Genomic DNA, 22,615 nt, shown 5'->3' on the forward strand with positions numbered 1-22,615 from the left:
GAAGGGTTGATCGCGTTCATGTCTGCCTCCCATAAGTTAAGGCGGGCCGGCGCAGCTGTTCGATAGGCCATCTCAGACATGAATATGAATGAGATGGACCCGCTCTCGCAAGGTAGGACATGAATCCAAGAAACTAAAACAATGCGCTCACACAGAAGTCGGTGTTGAAGATGCAACGGGTATTCAGAGTTTGACAACGCTTTAACCAGTAATACATTATATTATGAATTGCACCCACCAAGTAGAATCAAAAGACAGAAGCGAGGGTGATCGAAGATATATTCGATAGGTTATCAATATATCGTGGATCGACTGATCTAATCTGACTAGCTATTGCAGGAGATGTTGATCATGTCGTTTCCACTGGTGATCTGAAGCGGATGCATGACCGAGCGCCTTCAACTAGGTGATTCCATTATAACTAATGTGGTCAGCATCCAATGTCGAATACTTACAGAGCTATTTATTTTGGGGATTTATTTACCACTACAGTGTCAACTTTTTCGCAGTCCGAATAAATAAGTCATCAGATCAGAGTCATGAAGCTCTTTATCAACTGCTACAGTGATGACACCTTCCGCTAAGCAGTTTAAAAGAAGATCGGATGGTAACTTCAATTTTGTATGAGCTAGAGGGAATCCATCTGAGTATCATTCCTCCATCACTTCGGAGTTAACTAAACTATTTTGCTCTTGAGTTCATAGAAGCAATGACAATAATCGTACCTATATTCAATCAAAGATACGAAAAATCTATCCGGATACAGATCCTAAGCAACAAAGAAGCTGTTAATTCTCTCTAAAAAGGTTGAAGACGAGTCCGGAATTTACTCTGAAGCGCTCCTTTCGAATGCTGTGTCTACTTTTTCGAGTTCTTACTTTAGGTGTTTTCGTTTCATGAATGTATTACTAATATGGATTCCGTTGGTACGCGCTTGCCCCAAGATGTGCAAACCTGCAATTTAACTGGCGTTCAAGGATTGAATATGAGTCAGATTGAAGACACAGACAGTGTTTCCACGCAGATGGTCGATAAATGTCACCGAGTCAAAATGTGGCAACAAACTAATTATCTTTCAGATTCTGGCATTCATAGTGCTGTTGGGACGCATACACCAAGTATCAGTAGCAAGGTGGAGTGTGATGACGCTGAAGCAGACGATCGTTATTTTACTCAAAAACCAGGTCATTTACCTCAGTGGTCATCTTTTCCACTTTCTGTTAACCCGTCAGACTCTTGCCTTTTGTCTCCAGCTACACCTAGCACAAGTAGCATTCTAGGCGTTGATTCCTTAAGCGATGTTGGTGGCTCCCACTCAGCAAGTAACGTTGATTTACGAGGAAACAAACTACCAGAAATTGATACCGACGAAGCTGCGGGAGCCATACCAGAACTTGTCAAATTGATCAAAGATGAAGATGACCAGGTTATTATTTACCAGTCATCAATGATGGTTTTTCAACTGAGCAAGTCGGAAGCTATCGATGCCCTCATAAAGTCGAGAGACATGATAGACTGTATTATATCCGCTCTGGATCGAACAGAAGATCCAGAAACAGTTCGTTTTCTTGCTGGTACATTGTATAACATTTCGCAGATGCAACCTGGGCTCAAGGTAAGTGTTTTATTCCTCTGACTCGATCTTTAGGCAATATTTGCCGCACAATGTATTCCCTGTCTTGTTAAGCTCTTGAATTCACCTGTAGAATCAGTTTTGTTCTATGCAATAACCACGTTACATAATCTTCTACTTCATCAAGATGGAGCAAAAGCCGTTGTAAGACAGAGTGGGTGTTTACAAAAGATGACTGCTTTATTGCGCAAAAATAATATTAAATTTCTCACCATATGCACTGATTGTCTACAAATACTGGCTTATGGTCATCAGGAAAGCAAACTCCAAATTCTTTGCAGCGGAGGACCCGTAGAACTGGTTCGAATATTGAGGACATATCAGTATGAAAAGTTACTTTGGACCACAGCTCGAGTTCTCAAAGTATTAAGTGTGTGTGCGTCTAACAAGCCGGCTATTATTGTTGCTGGAGGAATGGATGCTTTAGCAAAGCACTTACATAGTTCAAGTCACCGGTTAGTATTAAATTGCCTTTGGGCACTTCGTAATTTATCCGATGCTGCGACAAAAATGGATAATCTCCAGCCTTTGTTGCACTCATTGGTCCGTTTATTGGATTGCGGTGATAGCAGTATGATTACATGCGCAGCGGGAATCCTCTCCAATCTCACGTGCAATAACCACGCAAATAAATTTATCGTTTTTAAGGTAAGGTCTTACAATAAATTTAAACGTAATTTCGCAGATGGGTGGCGTAGAGGGGCTTTTGCGTGCGGTCAGTCAACCTGCTGTCAAAGAAGATATCCTAGAACCATGCATGTGCGCTTTGCGGCATTTAACGAGTCGTCATGAAGAAGAAGAAACAGCAAGACATGCCTTGGTTCATGAACTCAATGGTTTGCCGATTATTGCTCGAGTTTTACATGCAGCAACTGCTGGTATTTGTCCTGATCTTGGTTTAGTCTGTCAGCATCCTCAGAATCCGGTGGTATCATGGATGCTTGTTAAAGCTATGGTTGGCCTTTTACGCAATCTATCTGTTACCTTAGATAGTCATTTTGGTATGCGTGAGTGTGGGCTTGTCACTGGTTTGTTTTTACTACTTTATGCGACACAATATGAAATAATTAAAGTGAGTGCATCTGTTTATTTATTACTATTCTGGGAGTCAAATAAACATGACTCTAAGGTTTTGTAAAACTAGGACAATAAACTGTGGGAATGGTGAATTCATTTCATTGTGTCCCCTCAATCCTCCATTTATTAAATACCAACAATTTATGCTTCACACAAAATCGGGTTTGTAAGGCAGTTTTGTGGTGGTGCTTATGTAGATTTAGAGCAAATGAAACGAATTCATTCCATACAACAAAGTTTTTTGTCCTTGTTCTATAAAATCTCAATGAGATGACTAATTTTCTGGGACTTTTCACTTAAAGTGTTGGTTGTGATCAATATGACGTTTAATTATTATTTTAACTGTTTGCGATATCTGTGAAGCAGATATTTTGTGAGCAATCCGAGTCACAAATAAATGTTGTGGTGTTTTTGTATGACTGTGGGCATTCCCCTAGTAGTTGTATGTGTAACTCATTTATCAAGTACAAATGTATGTGCTCGGCTTTCAGGAGAAATTTAATTGTATGACGGCTAGTGCTAATATTGGGCTGCCCGAATCGAACTAAATGGAACGGAATGCAAACTTGAATTCTGTTACTTGAAAATAAGATTGATTCAACCACCATGACAGACTGTCGTAAGCAACGTAGAACCTGGGATGTACGTGCATCAGTTCAAGTTGCCATACCATATGAGCACAGTGCGGTGAGATTATCCGATGAAATCCGAGAGCAGTAGTAGTATCAGTTGTAAAATACAAGATTAGGGATAAATAGTATGTTTCAAGAAGGGTAAATGAATTTTCGGAACAAAAGGTATATAATGATCCCAAGACTGAAGATCTAGGTGTAGGCAGAGTGAATGCGTCTGCACCAATACAACCCATTCTAAAGCTTGTCATCCAACGTCTTCAACCACCAGTTGCGATAGTCGCTCAAATCCCAACCAGGTAGTGTGCACCTACTTTAACAGTTCAATCTAATGGTTGACAACTCGACAAATATACTCGGTCTTAGTTTGACCACTCCTAGCCCTCTTCCAACCTATTCCTACATCGGCCAACATCACTTATCGTGACGGGGTAGACAGTTGTTGGGCATAAGCAGCATGTGTTCCAACCAGCTTAGTCGATGGATATTCACTAGCCCACGTTTACTCAGTACCCTACATTTAACACCAGAATCGCTCACTGGGTGGTCCCAAAATACGCAAGCAATGTTCCGAAGTCACGTATGATCGCACACTAATTTCCTTTGTGTCCGAGAGCCATGTTTCGGTCATAAATTAGGATGGAGCAAACTGCTGAGCAGTATACTCGTCCGGTTGGGAGATGGACATGTCACCTAATCCATAGGTGATGGAAGTTATCAGAATCCAAGGGAGCCTTCTAGACCCGTACCAGAATTTCGTCCGATGCAAATTCACGAGGACTGATGAAACTCCCAAGATAATTGAAGTGGTCGATGTACCCAACTACTTTACTGGATATTGTTACTGCAGGTCAGTTCTCAAACAATATTTTTGATCTAGAGAGAGAGAAATGTATCTAAAACATTGTTACATTGCTGCATCAGGCGATCAGAAGTCTATATTCCGTCGATGTTTTCATCGAACACATCTCGATATTTCAAGTTAATAAGTGGACTTTCCGGTAGGTGATAAATCCTTGGAAAATCAGACGACAAAAGCGTTATCCCCAAAGAAGCGTGTTTGACAGAGTAAAAATAGGGGAATCTGGAAACTCTGACAAATATCACTTTGTGTTATTATTTTTGACATTTTGCCATAAGCTCTGATTCAACTAGTTGTCTTCGAATAAAGGACCTTCACAAGTTTTATGTACTTCTTTGGTATGCTTTCAACCATAAACACAGCTGTTGAACTTGTCAAGTATTGCGGATGAATACCACCTTAAGGTCAAACGTACCTCTATAATTCAGTGTCCGTAGGCATGTCTATGCTCGAGAACCAGACACAGGGTTAATATTTAACCGTCACTCCCACTTCCGGATCTGTTGCTAGGCTCTTTTTTTCTCGAATTCGTTGTTCACAGGCCCTACTGAATCTTTTGACGATTACTGAAGACAATATTTTGTACACTATATTAACCAAGCTTATTCTGTGGCTATCGTAAAAGGATTTTAATCCTCCATAAACTGAGACAGCCCTCGAGACCAATCAAATAGGATCGCGTCCAGTTCCGAAACTGTAGCTTATATCGTAGGCAATCTAACTTCTAAGGCTGGACCACCATCCAAAAAATCTCCAGGATAAGCCTATCAGGGCCCACCGCTATCCTTAGTCCTAGATTAGCTGTAGTTGTTTCAAATACATTGGTAGTCGAGAGACTCATGTTAATATCCTAACCAGGCTGTTTTTATCGGTAGGCAACTGGAAATCAGTTAAATTTTCATTAAAAGTGTTCCACCTATCACTTACGGTTTGTGCTTAGAGTGAGTCATAATCCCGGTAATTTAACTCTTTTTGTTACTTGCTTTTTTGATAATTCTAAAATGTCTATTGTTATTTATCGCTACAGCCTTTTCTATTCTTTGATTTCACTTCCCACCAATGCTCATAATGATTGCGTAGACTTTTTGTCAGTTCAAGTCTAAGTCGTCTTCTCTTTTCATCGTGTTCGGAACTGGAATGAGTCTCGGACTAGCCGTTTGTTTCAGTAAATGACACCGAAACTTAATTGTATTTAACTTTTTGATTTAAGTCACCGATATATATTACCGTAAGACAGGAAGATACGTTTTCTCGCTAGGATATGATCAAAGTTTAAAGATGTGCTCCAAAAACGAGCAACAGCCGTGTGTCAAGCCTCTCCAACAATGGTGCCCCCAAATGCCCTGGTACGGCCGAGAGTGGGGAGAGTCCGCTTTCCCTCTCGAAATGCTCTCTCATGGCCACGCGAATATATAGCCTCTGCCAGGGAAGTCCTACTCACTGCCTTCTCGTGGCGGGGGTGTTGTTTACGAAATTGAGAGGACGAAAAGCGAATGTCCGGCGCTTTAACCGGGTTGGTGGACACGGAAAGTTCACCTAGGAGAGTTGGAAAACCCTGATTCCAAACCAATGATGCACATGGGCTCTAGTATCCTGAAGGAACAAATGGTGTATGAACCTACTGTTGGTCACCGGCTACCACTGCCTTGTGGATCAGACCTTTAGGTCAAAGGCTCGGGGGTGTGGCCCTTTAAGAAAACCACCTGCTTCGGTCTGGGCACCCGGGCAGTATCATAACCCTAACACAATTAAATGAAATGACAATTTTGTGTGTGACGCATATGTATCTGGTGCCCCTTTGTACCAATATTTATGTGTTTAAATAAATAAATAAATAAACTCCAACAATGGTTGATGGTGACATGACCTATTTGCGTCCATCGACTTTGATATTTGTCACGTGAGATGCCCCTCCCTATGCTTAAATTTAGTATTTTCTAGAAAAAGATAGTTATCTGAACATAGTCACAGCAAAATGGTCATTGTTATTTCTTCACTGTACTGAAACGTCGCGAGATTGGTCTAAGTTTTTCCGATACTTTCATGCGCTAGCTACTTACTTCACAACCCTAACTTTGGTGCGTGAACAAGACTACTGCTGTCCTTTTCTTCTCTGCCCACTAATTAGAGGAAAAGTCCAGTTTATACTGAAGCTTTGTTGATCAATTCCCCAGAAGTAATTGAAATGGCACCCACGTTAGTCCAGTTACATATCAATTTAATGATTAAAATTTTTTATCAACTCAATAGTTGTTTATGACACAAAATCAAAGTGAAGCAATCAATGCAAAGGGAAATAGATAAACAATCCAATAAACAATTACAACCGAAATTACACTGGAAGTCAACGAATGTAGTTAACTCTGAATAATTTAATGTGACGGAAAATGTTTTGAAAGTTGGCTGAATGAAGATCACTTTAATCGACATAAGAAATCAATATTTTCCTGCTTATATGTCTTATTCGGGGGTATGGTATCCTCAACAGTTTTATTTTTGTTTAGACTACCTACTTGGACATCAAAATCCCCTTCTGTGATCCAGTTGGTCAATCTTCGTGAATGTAGGCCCTGGCACAGATGCGAGTTGTCCCAAATTACCATACCATATTAGTACGACCAGATGAATAGCAAAAGAGATATAAGTAATTTGGCAGCAGTTGTAATGAGACGAACTGAATATTGAGAATATGTTTCGCAAAGACAGTGGAAAAGTATGCATGAAGGTATACTGGAATTCTAGATCAAGAGAAAGATAAATAAAGACCGGATGTATCTGCACCGTTGCGACCGATCCTGAGCGATGTCATTCAAGTTTCCAGTCACCGATCGCGGTTTCCGCGCAGACTCCGGGTAGTCTACTCTGTCAACTTGACTCAGTTAAAGACTTTGATCTGCTGATATTGGTTGATATTTGATATACATGTAGCGAACGTCTGTTGATATGTTGTTTCTCCACAAATCTTCCCGGTTTCATGTATCAAGTTGTGTGGTACACCTGGATTGTGAGTCATATATTTTACCAGTGATGTCACCTGTTTGTCTCAACCTAGAAAATTGGGAAAGGGTTTGAACTCAATTTTGTTTATGCTACCGTTCCTCTGTCTCGTGTGTTAGGAGAATTGAACATTGAAAGACATGTAATATAAATGAAGTTATTTCCCAATGATATCTTGTTTGTTTATCCTTTGCAGTGTAAACTTGTTCGCATAACAACACTAATTCTAATGGTCTATGTTAGTGCCTGTGAATTCGGAAAATCATGACCAATTTATTTAAATTTTATTTGAATCAATGACATTTTCATCCTTCAGTTGCCAGAATTATTATGATTTTACTTATTATAAATTAAAGTTTAAGTTAGTAAAAATTTTCATTCGTATTTTAGCGTTCTGTTTCTGACACTCATCCAACATTCTCAACGGTAGTGCAAAGTGTTAGACTCGAGGAGATTGTGGAAGGGATTTGTGGTGCACTTCATATGCTAGCGAAGGATCATGCCACTCGGTCATATCTAGCTCTTCTAAAGGTTGGTTTACAATAGTATCCAGATTTTGTAATTGGACGATAGTTTTTGTTAGACTTGATAATAAAATGTAGATGTATTTAAAATAACTCAAAATAACTTACAAATCAGCTGTCATGCTTACATTTTTTTTTAAGAAAAAGGTTTCATGAAAATCGTAGCCATTGGCACAATATCTTACCAAGTTTTTACTTAACGAATGACCTGGAAATGTGCGTCAATAATCTAGGTATTTACTTCTCGACCTTTAAGTCACGGATTAAAATAGATCTTATGTTCCTTCGGTCCTGTAAGTCAAGTAATATGTTCAGTTCATAGCATAAATTCGCTGTCCTTGTTGTGGTCATTACGTTGATACAAACATCTATAAGTCTCTTAAAATGCGGTAATAATAGTTTATCTGAATTCATTTAACTTCTTAAAAAATATAACTTACCTCGAGCTTCTACAGTAACACTTGGAAGTCACTTTCAAGTTAAATGTTAAAACGTCCAAACTGAGGCGTTTAAATGTAATGTAGTAAATTTTCAAAAAAGTATCCTAGTTAATATACAGTGTCTTGTTTTTACTTCGCACTGTATGCGGTTCATCATTCTACTTCTAGATATATATCTTTTTCTATTTTTATAACACCCATTTTATTAAAAGTGATTGTTCACATTTCCTGCTTTTTACTGTTTACCTTTCCTTTGGTTTGATTAAGATCATCGGCTACCGATCCTTTTTGTATAGCTTTCTCATCTGTATTTCTCTTTCGTTTACACAGTCATCTTTAACTCTTAAAAATATTATTTCGATACTGTTATTTATTCTTGTTATACAGGCTCCAGCTTTAAGTATAACTCCAAGTATTCAATCTGGCTCTTCTGGTCTTGCGATATTCGTCGAACTTCTCCATTCGCCTCATGAGTCCATTCAGCGTGCAGCAGCAGGTGTTCTCGCAGAGGTTTCACTGGATCGTGATGGCCTTGAGGTTTTAGCTACCTTACCTGGCGCAGGCTCAAGGTTCGATGAACTGGTTCGCTCTAGGAATGAAGCTATCTCAACGTATGCATCTGCAGTAGTCATCCGACTAGCTGAAGAGCGTAGGGGTATAGGCAGCAACCCTTACATTTTTCCATCTCATATAGAATCACTAAATACTCCACCTTTACCAATGGATACAGGAGAAGTTTATCATGTGTCTCCTGTTCATCATCCGGGGGGCACTTTGCATTCTGAGATGCCTTCACTGACTCACCATGGGAGTTGGAACCATGGTCCCTTACAGACTCATCCTCAAGAATCTGGAAACACATGTGGTAGTCCTTCCAACTCGTTGATGGAGATGCTTGGACCATTTCCACCTGGTTGCAAGGGTAAATAGTTTGTTCACTTTCATTTTATGTGCTCGATCATAACTGCTGTCTTCCCTTAGGGTCCCCAAATGCCCTGGTATGGCCGAGAGTGGGGAGAGTCCACTCTCCCTCTCGAAATGCTCTCACATGGCCAGCGAATCTATAGCCTCTGCCAGGGGAGTCCTACTCACTGCCTTCTCGTGGCGGGGGTGTTGTTTACGAAATTAAGAGGACGAAAAGCGAATGTCCGGTGCTTTAACCGGGTTGGTTATGGACTAGTCAATTGATACTTCGCTACCAGTCATGGGTGGATCATGTTTAAAAACACGTTTGGACTACTAGTTTATCATTTCAACTACTTATTATGATGAATTTGTTTCCATTGTCTCTAGATACATTTAATGCATTTTGTCAGAGTATTGGTCTAATCACTGTCATAATTTCTGTATTATCAGGTTTAGTCGTCCATAGAGATTGCTTATCGGCTTGTTTACTATGGAATTAAGCTTCTGAGTACTTCCAAAAAGCTATGCCCCTAAATGCCCTGGTACGGCCGAGAGTGGGGAGAGTCTGCTCTCCCTCTCGAAATGCTCTCGTATGGCCACGCGAATATATAGCCTCTGCCAGGGAAGTCCTACTCACTGCCTTCTCGTGGCGGGGGTGTTGTTCACAAAAGTGAGAGGACGAAAAGCGAATGTCCGGCGCTTTAACCGGGTTGGTGGATGTGGAGGATCCACCTAGGGGAGTTGGAAAACCCTGATTCCAAACCAATGGTGCACATGGGCTCCAGTATCCTGAGGGAACAAATGGCGTACGAATCAATTGTTGATCACCGGCTACCATGGGACTGCATCTCCTTACGATGCTCCACTGCCTTGTGGATCAGACCTTTAGGTCAAAGGCTTGCGGTGCAGCCCCTTCAGAAAACCACCTGCTTCAGTTTGAGCACCTGGACAGTATCACAGTCTTCACACAAACCGAATGAGATTTTTGTGGCGCATATAAATCTGGTGCTTCCTTGCACCAATATTTATGTGTTTAAATAAATAAATAAATATAAATTACTTAGGGCTGAAACTTAGTTGTTCTTATTAATTTAATTTTTCATTTCCTGGCGGATCTCATTGTACTAATATTAAAGTATGGCAACTTTGATACACTTTTGCACCCCGTCATATATTGTTTGCACCTGCCTGTTACATCTCATGTAGGCCTGGTTTTTAGCATGCAAGTTATGTTTTCCAGAGGTTTGTAAACATTACTTATCGATTTATTTTCAACCCAGTGTTAAACCATGAGTGTTTTCATTGTTGATTTTCCTTCCATGGACTGTTTTGAAGCATAACAGTCTTAATGATGTTATAGTCTACACTATTTCTGTCTGTCACTAAAGGCTTATCTCCTTAGTTCTTAATCATAGTAACTAGTTTTCCATTAATCCTATCTTAGAGATGGGGATCTGTATTTAAGGATAATGAATTATTTGGTTCATCGATAGAAAGTCGACAAAAACAATGAAGTTGTTTTTGTGCTTATTTGAAATTGGGAAATGAATTATGAATAATCATGTCACTACTTCCAAAAAACCGAATTAAATTTTTTAATGATCATTCTAAATGACATGTTCCAAAATCGGAATCACTGTTACCTCGATTAAAATTACTTTTGTAAAAAGTGAGCTAGCATGTGAACCATTTTAATTTATGATTTCCATACGAAAATGAGATAAGATTTCTTATCATATAGAATATATATTCTTAGTTGGTTTGTACGGAAATCACTAAAAGTTGCTGAAGATTTGGAAGGAGGGCATTTGTTTCTAAAGTGACTGTGTAGTTTTGCTGTCGTAATTGTTACGGCTTTTTTTTATCCCCTTGTCAATTTAGGTTCTGTGTGCAATGATTGTTGCTCCTACTGGGGTGATTGTGATCCTCCTGGTACTTGCTCCGATCCAAATTGTATTTATAATGGAAATAATAGTCAATCATCTGGGACTTACTCTGAACTGCAACCAGTAAAATTATACCACAATATACGCTCATCAAGTCGTACTGGGTTTGTGGGTTGTGGAAATACATATTCTGTGGGGCCAACATTTGTGTCTTCATCCGTTCAGAATATTGACAATACTCACCAGTTACAGGGATCTAATCCCGTTTTGCCCAATGGAATGAGTGTGGTACCACGCAGGTCATGTGTTGGGAGTATAAGTTCAAGTGGTTATTTAAGTCCGGGCGGTGATATGTTTTTAAATCCTTCACCTTCAGAATACAAGCCGTTTCACGAAGATAATCAAGGTATTTTAAGATCATCACTTTTAGATCAACAAACACACACTGCTTCAATTTCTTCACCTGCAATACCTTCACGAAATGTTAATGCTGGTTATCTTAGTCCCGATTTAATGGCTTTAGAAGAAACTGATCCTGATTGGTTTGGAGGCCCTGCTGTAATGTGAATCTTTCCTTTTATTAAAGACGAAAATTAGACTCAATTTTTAGTCTTTTTTTAAGAAAAAAAATACTGGTGCCTCTAGGCTTTCAATTTGAAAGCTATTTAGTTCTATTGTTGCAATAAACTTACGTCAGTTGGTTTTCTTTTTTTTTTTCTGGTCCGTTGCTACACACAAGCGCATCCATCTAACCATCTATTCATGCGTATGAATACAACTACTTGTTCTTCAAGCGCTTGTACGTTAAGCTTTTCGATTTTCGATGGAATATTTTTATTTTGAAATTTTTCTTTCTATACGGAATATGAAATCCAATTGCCTTTTTAATTTACAATTGTTGTTATAATTAGATAAATTATATGTTATATGACTGATGGGGGGTTTGTCTACCCTTTTTCATTGCAATATTAAAATGTAGATCAAATTTTCTACATAACAAAATAAACACTAAGCATGAAAAGAATTGAACAAGAGAAAAAAAGCAGCATGATCTAATTCAATTTAGGCCGGTAGGTACTTTTGTTTAACCTTTTCGTTGTTCTTGAAGAGTAGTGAACTAGCTCATCCATTTATGACAATGTGTTGTTTGTCTTGATTTATTTTTACTCTTTTTTTTTTTAAAAAAATTGTAACTAATTCGCTATTGAGTAATCTACCCGTTATTTCGATCATCCTCTTTTTTTTAAAAAAAATATTGAATAGCCTACATTATTACATAATATTAAAACATGAACAATTTTTACTAAACTTATTCTTACTTTTTACTACACTCTGCACACCATTTTGTAGCGCCATCATTATTTTATTTCTTACTTTTAAATGCCACTAATAATCAACGCATAAACACGTATACTTATACCACTTTTTATCACTCTAGCGGCATTATTTATGTTATTATGTTATTAATCATATTTGTTTGTTCCTTTCCAAGTTTTGACTTATGTTTTTTCTTTAAATAATTATGATTACAATTATTAGTTCACACAGAGCACCTTGTTCTGGACATAAACACTATTATTTTATGTGATGTCTCTTTTTTTTGCATGATTTGTGGATTAATACTTGATTTGGTAGTTTGTAAGCACTCAAATAATCTATTCGAACTACTTCAAGCAGTTGAGGTCGCCACCAAACATAATTAGTGCTACGAGTTCGATGATGACCAAATAAACAGACATCGGATATCTTTAGCTTAAGATCAGGTTTTGTAGACGTAAATGATGCTTGTTGGCACTAAGGTGCTGCAAACTACCTTTTACAGCCAGATTAACATCTAAGGGACATTAAATATGGCTTAAATTAGAACACCACTAGGCTCACTGCATAGAGAATTGCTTTCGTTAGTTATACTGGCACCCGGATTCGTACGCGAACTCTCACTTTTTTCCAACAGTTCATCACTTAAAGTAAGTACATGGACAGTTTTCTGTTTGAGATGACAGATCTACATCACCAGCATGCAGTTTCTTCACATTTCTGTCTTGAATGCTATTCATGACAGAGTTAGATTGGTATCGAAAAAAGCTGGGCAACAGTACCCGGATTAACTTAATTTGGGACGATTGGCAAATGATATGTATGTACGCTACCTAGAGTGCATCTTAAAAATGCTTTCAGTTTATTAGTAAGCTTTTCAAGAATATAGATAAATAATATATTTGTAATATCCCAATCTACTCATTGGGATATTACAAATATATTATTTATTTATAACAATCTACCCAATGCCCAATTTATTCAAAATTTTCAAGAATACTTGTTTTTATTAGACAGCTTTTTATGCACCACATCAAACGAGTTAAGAAGATATTTAGTGTCAAAATAAAATAAGATTTCTTACCCATAGTGGGCACTACGATATTCAAGCTTGTGGCGGAATATAAAAACGTCGACAATGCATCTATGATGTGAATGAAACTCGATCTGGATAAAATATTGCCTAATTTAAGTAGATATAAGACTTAATCTATATTTTCTCGTTGTTCTTAGTATATCTCACTATATCAGTTGAATCAGACAGAACAGCTTGAAGACTGCTAATGGTAAAAGTACTGAACGGAAATTCTCAGTAAAGGTTATTTACTTCAGCTACATAGATTGCAGCGCTGCTCAATAATATAGGATTAAATATTTTTCAGTTGGCAATTTAGGTCTCCCAAACTTTATCGATCCATCATCGACGAACAAAGATGATCCGATGCAGATGAGTATGCAAGGACAGCATTTCTACAATTGAAGAACATATGGAACTCAAACAACTGTCAGTCAGCACCGAAGTCAGAATCTTCAACACGAACGTTACGACAGTTCTATTGCATGGAGCTGAAACTTGGAGAACTATTACAACCATCATCAAAAAGTACAAGCACTTATAAATAATTGTCTACACAAGATACTCAATTTTTAAGGATAGCGGTCCAGTACTAGCAGCGAGATTGACTGAGGTATTAGATAGAATCTGGGAACTAGACGTAATTCCGTCTGACTTGTCCTAATCACTGATTGTGCCAGTCTATAAGAAAGGACAAAAGTCCTCTTGTGACAATCACAGAGGGATCAACTTGACTAATATAGTGTCTAAAATATTAGCTTCAATAATACTTCGACGCCTAACCAAAGCTCGTGAAGAGCAGACTAGAGGAAACGAGGCTGGTTTTCGACCTGGACGTGGTTGTATAGACCAGATATTCACTCTACGTCAGGTCCTAGAACATAGACACAAATTCAGACCTCCAACAATCGTAGTATTTCTCGACCTTGAAGTGGGATTCGACTCTGTTGATCGTGAGGTTCTATGGCAGTATTTGTCACTGAAAGGGGTACCAAACAAGTACATTAACCTCATAAAGGCTCTCTACTCGAACACAACTGGCAGAGTTAGAGCTTATGGCGAACTGTCATCAGAATTGGTTACCTCAAGTGGTGTTCGTCAGGGCTTTCCACTCTCTCCATTCTTGACACGCATGAGATTGATCACCACCCAGTGATCAATCAATTGTGATTAGATCTCAGTCCTACAGGAGGTCGGCCGCGGCCCGAATAGCTCAGTGGTAACGTCTCTGATTGTGAAGCTGAGTGACACGGGATCGAATCCGCCAGGGAGCATCAGTTCCCTCAAGATTACAGGTACACCTTGCTGACGAGTGCCAAGTAGCACGAAACCCGGGTCCAGGGTTTCCTGTTGACCACCTCCAACCATCATGTTACTCTCTCCATTCTTGTTTAACTTTATCGTAGACGTGCTTTTAGAGATAACACTTTCCTCATCTAAATTTCCAGGAACTGAACTTTTACCGAGAGATTCACTTGTTGACTTAGAATATGCCGATGACATAGTTCTATTTGGTGAAGATGCTGACAAAATGCAGTCTTCTGACCACTACAAGCAACAATGCAGGCATGTTCGGGATGCGATTCTCCTCCTCGAAATGTAAAATGTTACTTCAGGATTGGGATGCATCGGCATCTGAACTAATGATAGGGAGTGAAGTAGTTGAGTGTATCGACCGCTCCAATTATCTTGGGAGTCTCATCAGCCCTTGTGGTCTGGTGTGTGACGAAATCTCAGCACGGATACAGAAGGCTCGTCTAGCTTTCGCCAACTTGCGTCATTTATGGCGTAGGCGAGATATCCATCTAGCAACCAAAGGACGGGTTTACTGCGTAGCAGTTCGTTCCGTCCTAATTTATGGCAGTGAAACATGGCCGATAAGAGTAGAGGATATTCGTAGGCTGCTAGTATTCGATCATAGGTGTCTTCGAAGCATTGCTCGTATATCCTAGGACCACCGAGTAAGTAATGCAGTTGTTAGGAAACGGGTACTAGGTAATGAAAGCAAACCGATTGATGAAGTAGTGAAACTTCGTCAGTTGAAATGGCTGGGACACGTGTTACGTATGCCCAACCACCGACTTCCCCGACGTGCAATGTTTTATGGTGTAGGCGTAGGTTGGAAGAAAGCTAGGGGCGGCCAGACCAAAACATGGCACAAATCCATGAAGTCACTGACAAGTGGACTGAGCCATGTTGGTAGGTGTAGACTACCTGGTTGGAATCCGCGAGATGATAGCAATCGATGGTTAGAGATCTTGAATGACATAGCTCAAAGTCGTTTGCAATGGCGAAGGTGCATCCACTCTTTGTGTTCTCCCAAATTCTAATCTTCTGAATTCTTCATGTCTCTATCTTTTTCTCTTTTCAAATTTATTTCACTGGATTATACTCCTTGAATAACATCTTCAAACCCTAATCTTTCACATAATGCTTATACTCTTACTACTTCTACTACTATGGGATTTGAATCGAAACTGCATCTCTGTGCTAATGTGGTATGGCAACTCGAACTGATGTACGTGCGTACGAAGTTCTACGTTGTGACTGACTGAAGTGATATTATCTCTAGTTAAGTAATTGGATGGACGTAAAAAGCTTTTTAAAAAATATTCAGGGATTGACTAGCTCTAACCAGCCATTGAATATCATATTGGCGAAATCTAAGTATTTGCAGAAGCCTAGAAAATGTAATAAATCAGTAACTGTAAACAATTTGTCAAATGACTATCTGAATGTTCGAGACTTGCTATTCTATATAAAACAAGATCTTGATTGTGGAAGTTAATGGTACGTTTATGATTTAATTATTAGCTGTTTAAAAAGTAGTTTAACAAAGGGCTCAAATAATTTTTTAATGATAAAAATGCTCTACTGAAGTACAAAACTGTTTGGCATTCGGAAAGACAGGTCAGTTATATGGATTTTGTTGACTGGAATCATCTGCAGGAAAAGACAGGTCAGGTCGAGGTATGGACTTTATGACTCCAAGTGGTACTGATTTTGAAATGTATTAATATTAATTTATTAAATTGTCAAATATAAGGTTGATGTTGTAGTTCCAGACCCTGTAACTCACTTTGTATATGAGATGACAAACACTGCTTATCTCATTTAACCTCAGTAGGAAGCCATATAAAACTGCAGAGACTGAAAATCCAAGACAGATAAATTGTTCATACAATGAACTGTCAGTCTTGTCGTTCTGCCATACTTCTGTTAAAATCTAAACGGATCGAAAAATTCTCATCAAAAGATCTTGGCATCAATCATAAAGTTCGCTAATGAAATCTTATTAATTTCATCTAAAATATATGTTGGACTAATCAAGTGTTTGATAGTTAGAAAGCACTTATATTGCGCTATCGAGCTATTTCTCAAAAAAATTTACGTGGTTTATTTTATTAATAAGCTGTGAAAACGTTTCAAAACCTACTGGTCCTTTGCAATATTGTTTTAAAGAAAGGCACATTCTCTAATTGTTCAGACAAAAAGAGTAGACATATACCTAAGAATGATGGATGAAAACCATATGAAATCTGCAATTATTGATCTGATATCATAGGACTAAAAACCACACTCATATTAAATTTCTAGATGTGACAAGTTTTTTGACTAAAGTTATGGAATTAATGAATCATTTCGAAGATAATAAAAAGTCGTGACATAAAGAGCAGATAAACAGTCAAAAAGCTTACAGTACTGTAGTTCTTAAAAGTTCATTAAACTGTTTTCTGTTGCTGCTTGTTTATAAGTAGTTTCAAATCAACAGCGCATAAGCTGCAATGTTTATCAGATAAAGGCAAAATGCTGTGGAGTTAGGTCGCAGTACAAAAGAACTTTGTAAATATTGGAAGGATTTTGATTAGGTTTTATGTGATGGACTGGTTTCAACTTCCAAATGGAATGATGCCGTCCAGCTCTAAGTTTTATGAGGAATAAAAAAATATTTACTAGAAAATGAAAAACAACTCGTTTGAAATTACTTGTTATGTTATCGTCGTCGTAACGAAAGGAGTAATTTGTTTTGATGAGCTAAGAAACATGATCAATATAAACAATTATCGTGTTTGTATTGTTAAATTTCGGACTAAGCGATAATTTTACTCTAGAAAATGAACAATTTAAGAGTGTAATATATTTGGCCGATATCAATAAAGCTGTCTAAGATTTCATGACATTCAAGAAAAGTCTTAAACTTACAATGAACAGTTAATGACAAAAAAATGATATCAAGATCGCCAATGCTTCACCACCGTCAAGCCACATCATTTGAGATGTAACCACTGAGCTATTCAGGCCGTCTTGTTGACGAGTACCGACTAGCGTAAGATGACCATTGAGAATTATCTGTCGACTTCCTCTAACCACCTAACATCAAAAAACAGTCCACACGAAGTGGAGTCACTTAGACTAGTCGTCAAATTGCAACTTGATCAATAGAATCCAATGAGGATTAGAAATGCTGGTTTTTACTCAGTGAATAACCAACAAAGACTGACTTTAGAAAGACAAACGTTGGAAATAATAAAACACTCTCTCCTTTCGTTAAGGAACAATAACATAACAAATAATTTCAAACGAGTTGTTTTTTATTTTCTAGTAAATATTTTATTCCTCATAAAACTTAGAGCTAGATGGCATCATTCCATTTGGAAGTTGAAGCCAGTTCATCACATAAAACCTAATCAAAATCCTTCCAATATTTACAAAGTTCTTTTGTATTGAGACCGAGTCGTCTTAGTCATCTTACGTTAGCAGAAATTCAATTATTCATGAATAATACGCTCATTGACTTTCATGAATAAGTCATTGATTAATTGATAGTATCAACTCCTAATCAGTATCAATCGTAGACAGTTAACAAAGGAATGCAATTTTAATGATAAGTTGATAAACACTAGAAGTAATGTATTGTGTTTAAAGGTAACCAGTCAGAAACAATGTACAAGCAAGGAAATATGTGTATCGATTCAAAATGGTATGCAAAGTAAGAAAGACTTAACAAGGTGAAAAATATAAATGAGACGAAAATATTGGTGTCATCAAAACATAAATTAAACTTAGATAATTAATTTTGAGAAGACTAAATAAAATGGAAAGCTAAAATGTATGGAACGATATTGAAATTTAATATTCATATATGCAGATAACGATGGGTTATGTCTGTATTATTGTGATCACTTTGTAACCGGTGGTAAAGCTTAAACAGTCTAGAGTTAATACGACGAAAAGCAATCACTTACTCATGTGATCGGTATTGGACAGTTGTTCCTTAAGCACTGAATTTTCATGTCAGAGAAACTTTCAATACTAAAGTGCATTTGTTTACAGATCCCAATAAGAATTAATTATAGTTTCTCAGTTGTGAGAAACTAAGAAGTATCAGTCACTCATGAATCTTCAAAAGGATTTATTTAAAGACAGTGAGCCAAAAAATGTATTGGATACAAATTCATTACACCTTTGACGTTTATCACTTAAATGTTTTTCTAAATTTCCTGAAACTTATAATGATAAAGGTGTTGGGTTGATTCTGAAAATTTCTCGCAATAGACATGACAAGGTCAGGAAACATTAAGAAGCATTACATCCAATCAGCGTTGATTAGAAGTTTTGCTAGAAATATCGCAAAAATGAAAAGTCACATGTAGAGGTTCTGATTGGCTGATTACTACACTGCTACTATGTTTAGTAGTACTCTAGAATTTTCAGGAAAACGTAAGGACTTAAAATACTATAAAAACCTTATATTTTCTGTACATAAAGGAACCTTTGGGGTAAAGTGTTTCCCGCATATTTTGTGCCTTTTCTTTCGTGTTCAAGTCGCTGTGTAGTTCTAGCTTGGGGGTACAAGACTAGCTTAGGATCCGAGTATAGCATTCAATCAACAAGACATATCAGTAGCGACGGGGAAAAACTACAATAACTAAGACATCAGAAGGTTTACATTTAATACTACCGTCTACAAATATAAAGATAGTAAGGTTAAGTGGATAAGAAAATTGATGTCACAAACTGAGTGTAATTTAATGAAAATTATGACAAAACATACTACTGTAATGATTTATACTAAACCATGAATGTTCTAATGGTCTTATATGTATAATTAATTGTACAATTTGTATATAATGGCGATTATAATCACATTATTAGCATGTTTACTTCATTTATTTAAACACATAAATATTGGTACAAAGGGGCATCAGATTTGTAAGGGCTGTGATACTGCCCGGGTGCCCAAACCGAAACAGGTAGTTTTCTCAGGGGGCCACATCCGGAGCCTTTAACCTAAAGATCCGATCCACAAGGCAGTGGAGCATCGTAAGGAGATACAGTCCCATGTTAGCCGGTGACCAACGATTGGTTCATACACCATTTGTTCCTTTAGGATATTGGAGCCCATGTGCACCATTGGTTTGGAATCAGGGTTTTCCAACTCCCCTAGATGGACTTTTCGTGTCCACCAACCCGGTTAAAGCACCGGACATTCGCTTTTCGTCCTCTCAATTTCATAAACAACAGTAATGCAACAAGAGGACAATGAGTAGGACTTCCCTGGCAGAGGATATATACGCGTGGCCATGTAAGAGCATTTAGAGAGGGAGAGCTGACTTTCCCCACTCTCGGTCGTACCAGGGGCAGTTGAGGCCAATGTTCACTTCAACGATCCTATGTTTATTTATTTCATTTATGCTTTTAAAATTTAATTATATGTATATGTATATATCGGTTAGCCATCTAAGGAGTAATAAATTTATTGACTATCATTATGATTATATAGATATATGTAATAAGGCAGACATAGTATACTTAATGTATAGATAACAAAAGTGGAAAAAATTCCCATTTACAGATGTCATGAAATATATTTACTACTATTGAACAATCAATAAACATAGGAACTTTGACAAAATCTATACTTTATATATATATATATATATATATATATATATATAGGTAGGTAATTGTTGAAGTATCTATTGAAATGACAGTGTAACTATTTATATGAGTGTATGCATTTACAATTTATATATGTTAAGTTAGATGAAGCTTTTCTAAATAAGTAATAAAAAAAATGAAACATAGCAAATGAAGGTAGACGACATCAAAGATGACATACTACTACCACTACTATGTTTCTTTTCTAGTTATTGTAACAGCGATAGCTTATATCTATATATGCACACATACATATATATATGATGAATTTTTATGATATCAAAGTATTTTATGAAGATATATTACAATTGGATTTTATTTTCTATGTAAATATTACACAATAACAGGTTGATTTGTTCTACCTATTGGATTGGAAACATTTTCTGTGTTTTCATTATTCATTGGTAATAATGATGAAGTTGGTGATTGTTGTTGTTGTTGTACTTCACTTTGTTGACGCCATAATTGAGTATAACGACTTTTAGGATTTAATAATAATTCTGAATGTGTACCACGTTCAACAATTTCACCTTCATGTAGTACTAGAATTTCATTTGCATTAACTATTGTTGATAAACGATGTGCAACAATTAAAGTAGTACGATTTTGTGCAATACGATTTAAACTAGCTTGTATATTACGTTCTGTTGTTGTATCCAATGCTGATGTAGCCTAAAATGTATGTGAAAAAAATTGGTATATATGTATATATCATATGTAACTATTATTGGAATGATGGACTCATTCGAGTTGAGGAACAAAACTTTATGAGAAAAATATATTCAGTAAAATAATTATGAAGTGGTTCATGTTGTGACTTATAAAAAAACAAACAGGATGTATCCTAATTCATTATTGGTTTTTATGTCCGGCTTTTACCACGTGAATTATCCACCAATGGCAATACGACTTCTTCGACCTTAACACGATGACAATTAATGATGTTCGATTAGTATGAGTAATCTAGCGTCCTTATTGGTCCAGAACACCAATGACAGCTTCTGTTATGCGAATCTATGCGAATCATTTATTTCAAACATATTGGGTTTATATATCAACCAAACAGACCGCATTACACCATAAAATAGAAAATAATACTTGTACTAAACCAAGCCAAATGTGGCTGTGAACGTGGGAGACAATAATCAATAAACTGAATATAGTTTAGGAACAGTAAATTGTATAATAACAATCAATAAGTCAAAATGAAGCTTATAATAAGATGAATATAGATAATTTAGTTACTGAATAGTTATACAATAGGAATATACATAGAATAATCGTCCATTCATAGGTCTTGGGAGTTACCCGTAATTATGTCTTCGCTAGGATATAACAGTTCAGTTTAATAAGATGAAGTTTACTACCACGCAATTAGTTAAAAATCATAATAATTGTAAAGAAAATAGCTTTATGACACAGAGTAATGGATATAAATGCTATAATTCGAGATGAATTGAAAGTGTGTGCAAATAAAAACTGGTCACCATATCATACGGGTGTACAACGCAGGAGATTTAGTCTTTGTCTTTACTTATATTTTTCCTCAAACCATATCCTCTATATCTGATCCTTCGTACTACCACAAATACTATTACTGTTTAAACTACTAGCTGTGCTGATATGCTTTGGTATTTTAAATCGATGAAAAAATGTACCAGTTTTGTACGTTGCACATAATTGACTGATTGATATCACTCTCTGATTATCAATGTTTTTGTACACTGTTCAAATCTACATTACATAAAAGGGTCATATATCTATTCTATTCAATGTATAGATAAATATGAGATGATAAGATATTACAGATTTCAAGAAAGATTGATTGAATTCATTCAACATTAATCAATTTTGAATAAATATTGTTCAATATCTTCTTTAGTATCTTACATGGATTAGCTAAAAAGCCTGTACTCATGACAACGTTACACTAATCGACAATAAGATGTCTAGGAACATATAAATGAATATATTTTAATTGTATGTACATACATAATACAGTATAATTAGATATGATGAAGAGATTTTAAATATAAATGGCTTACAGTCAAATAAACATTTATATAATATTCCCGCTTAGATAAACTTGAAATAAAGTTTCATTAAAAGTGAAATACTATAGGTATCATTACCAAGTTTTGATTTGATAATTTTGAATAAATTGAGCATTGGGTAGATTGTTATAAATAAATAATAATATATTTGTAATATCCCAATGAGCAAAAAAATTAGATTTTCTGACGTTTATACTTGGTAGTGATAGGTATAGTTTGTAGCTTTAATGGAATGTATGTAGGCTGGAAGGGTAAGGAAGTGGCAAGGGA

The 22,615-nt window shown here is 36.8% G+C and overlaps 2 protein-coding genes across 2 annotated transcripts in view; one reads left to right on the plus strand and one right to left on the minus strand.

The window, feature by feature from the left end:
• Positions 1-861: 861 nt before the first annotated feature.
• On the plus strand, positions 862-12,905 carry Smp_023550 (putative beta-catenin). The gene is made up of 6 exons (XM_018799624.1): positions 862-1,615; positions 1,649-2,281; positions 2,319-2,705; positions 7,592-7,732; positions 8,553-9,087; positions 10,953-12,905. The coding sequence occupies exons 1-6, from the start codon at positions 914-916 to the stop codon at positions 11,522-11,524; spliced, it is 2,970 nt and encodes a 989-aa protein (XP_018651394.1). The 5' UTR covers positions 862-913; the 3' UTR covers positions 11,525-12,905.
• A 4,334-nt stretch (positions 12,906-17,239) lies between these two features.
• Positions 17,240-22,615, minus strand: part of Smp_134890 (putative atp-binding cassette, sub-family B,member 6,mitochondrial precursor (abc6)) — a gene marked incomplete at both ends in the record, with an annotated part of 22,714 nt that continues 17,338 nt past the window's right edge. Inside the window, 2 exons of the mRNA XM_018799625.1 lie at positions 17,240-17,271; positions 20,822-20,963. Of these exons, the coding sequence (XP_018651395.1) occupies positions 17,240-17,271; positions 20,822-20,963 (174 nt within the window). The remainder of the gene's footprint in view (positions 17,272-20,821; positions 20,964-22,615) is intronic.

Source organism: Schistosoma mansoni, chromosome 3, assembly GCF_000237925.1.
Source record: "Schistosoma mansoni strain Puerto Rico chromosome 3, complete genome".
Lineage (NCBI taxonomy): Eukaryota > Metazoa > Platyhelminthes > Trematoda > Strigeidida > Schistosomatidae > Schistosoma > Schistosoma mansoni.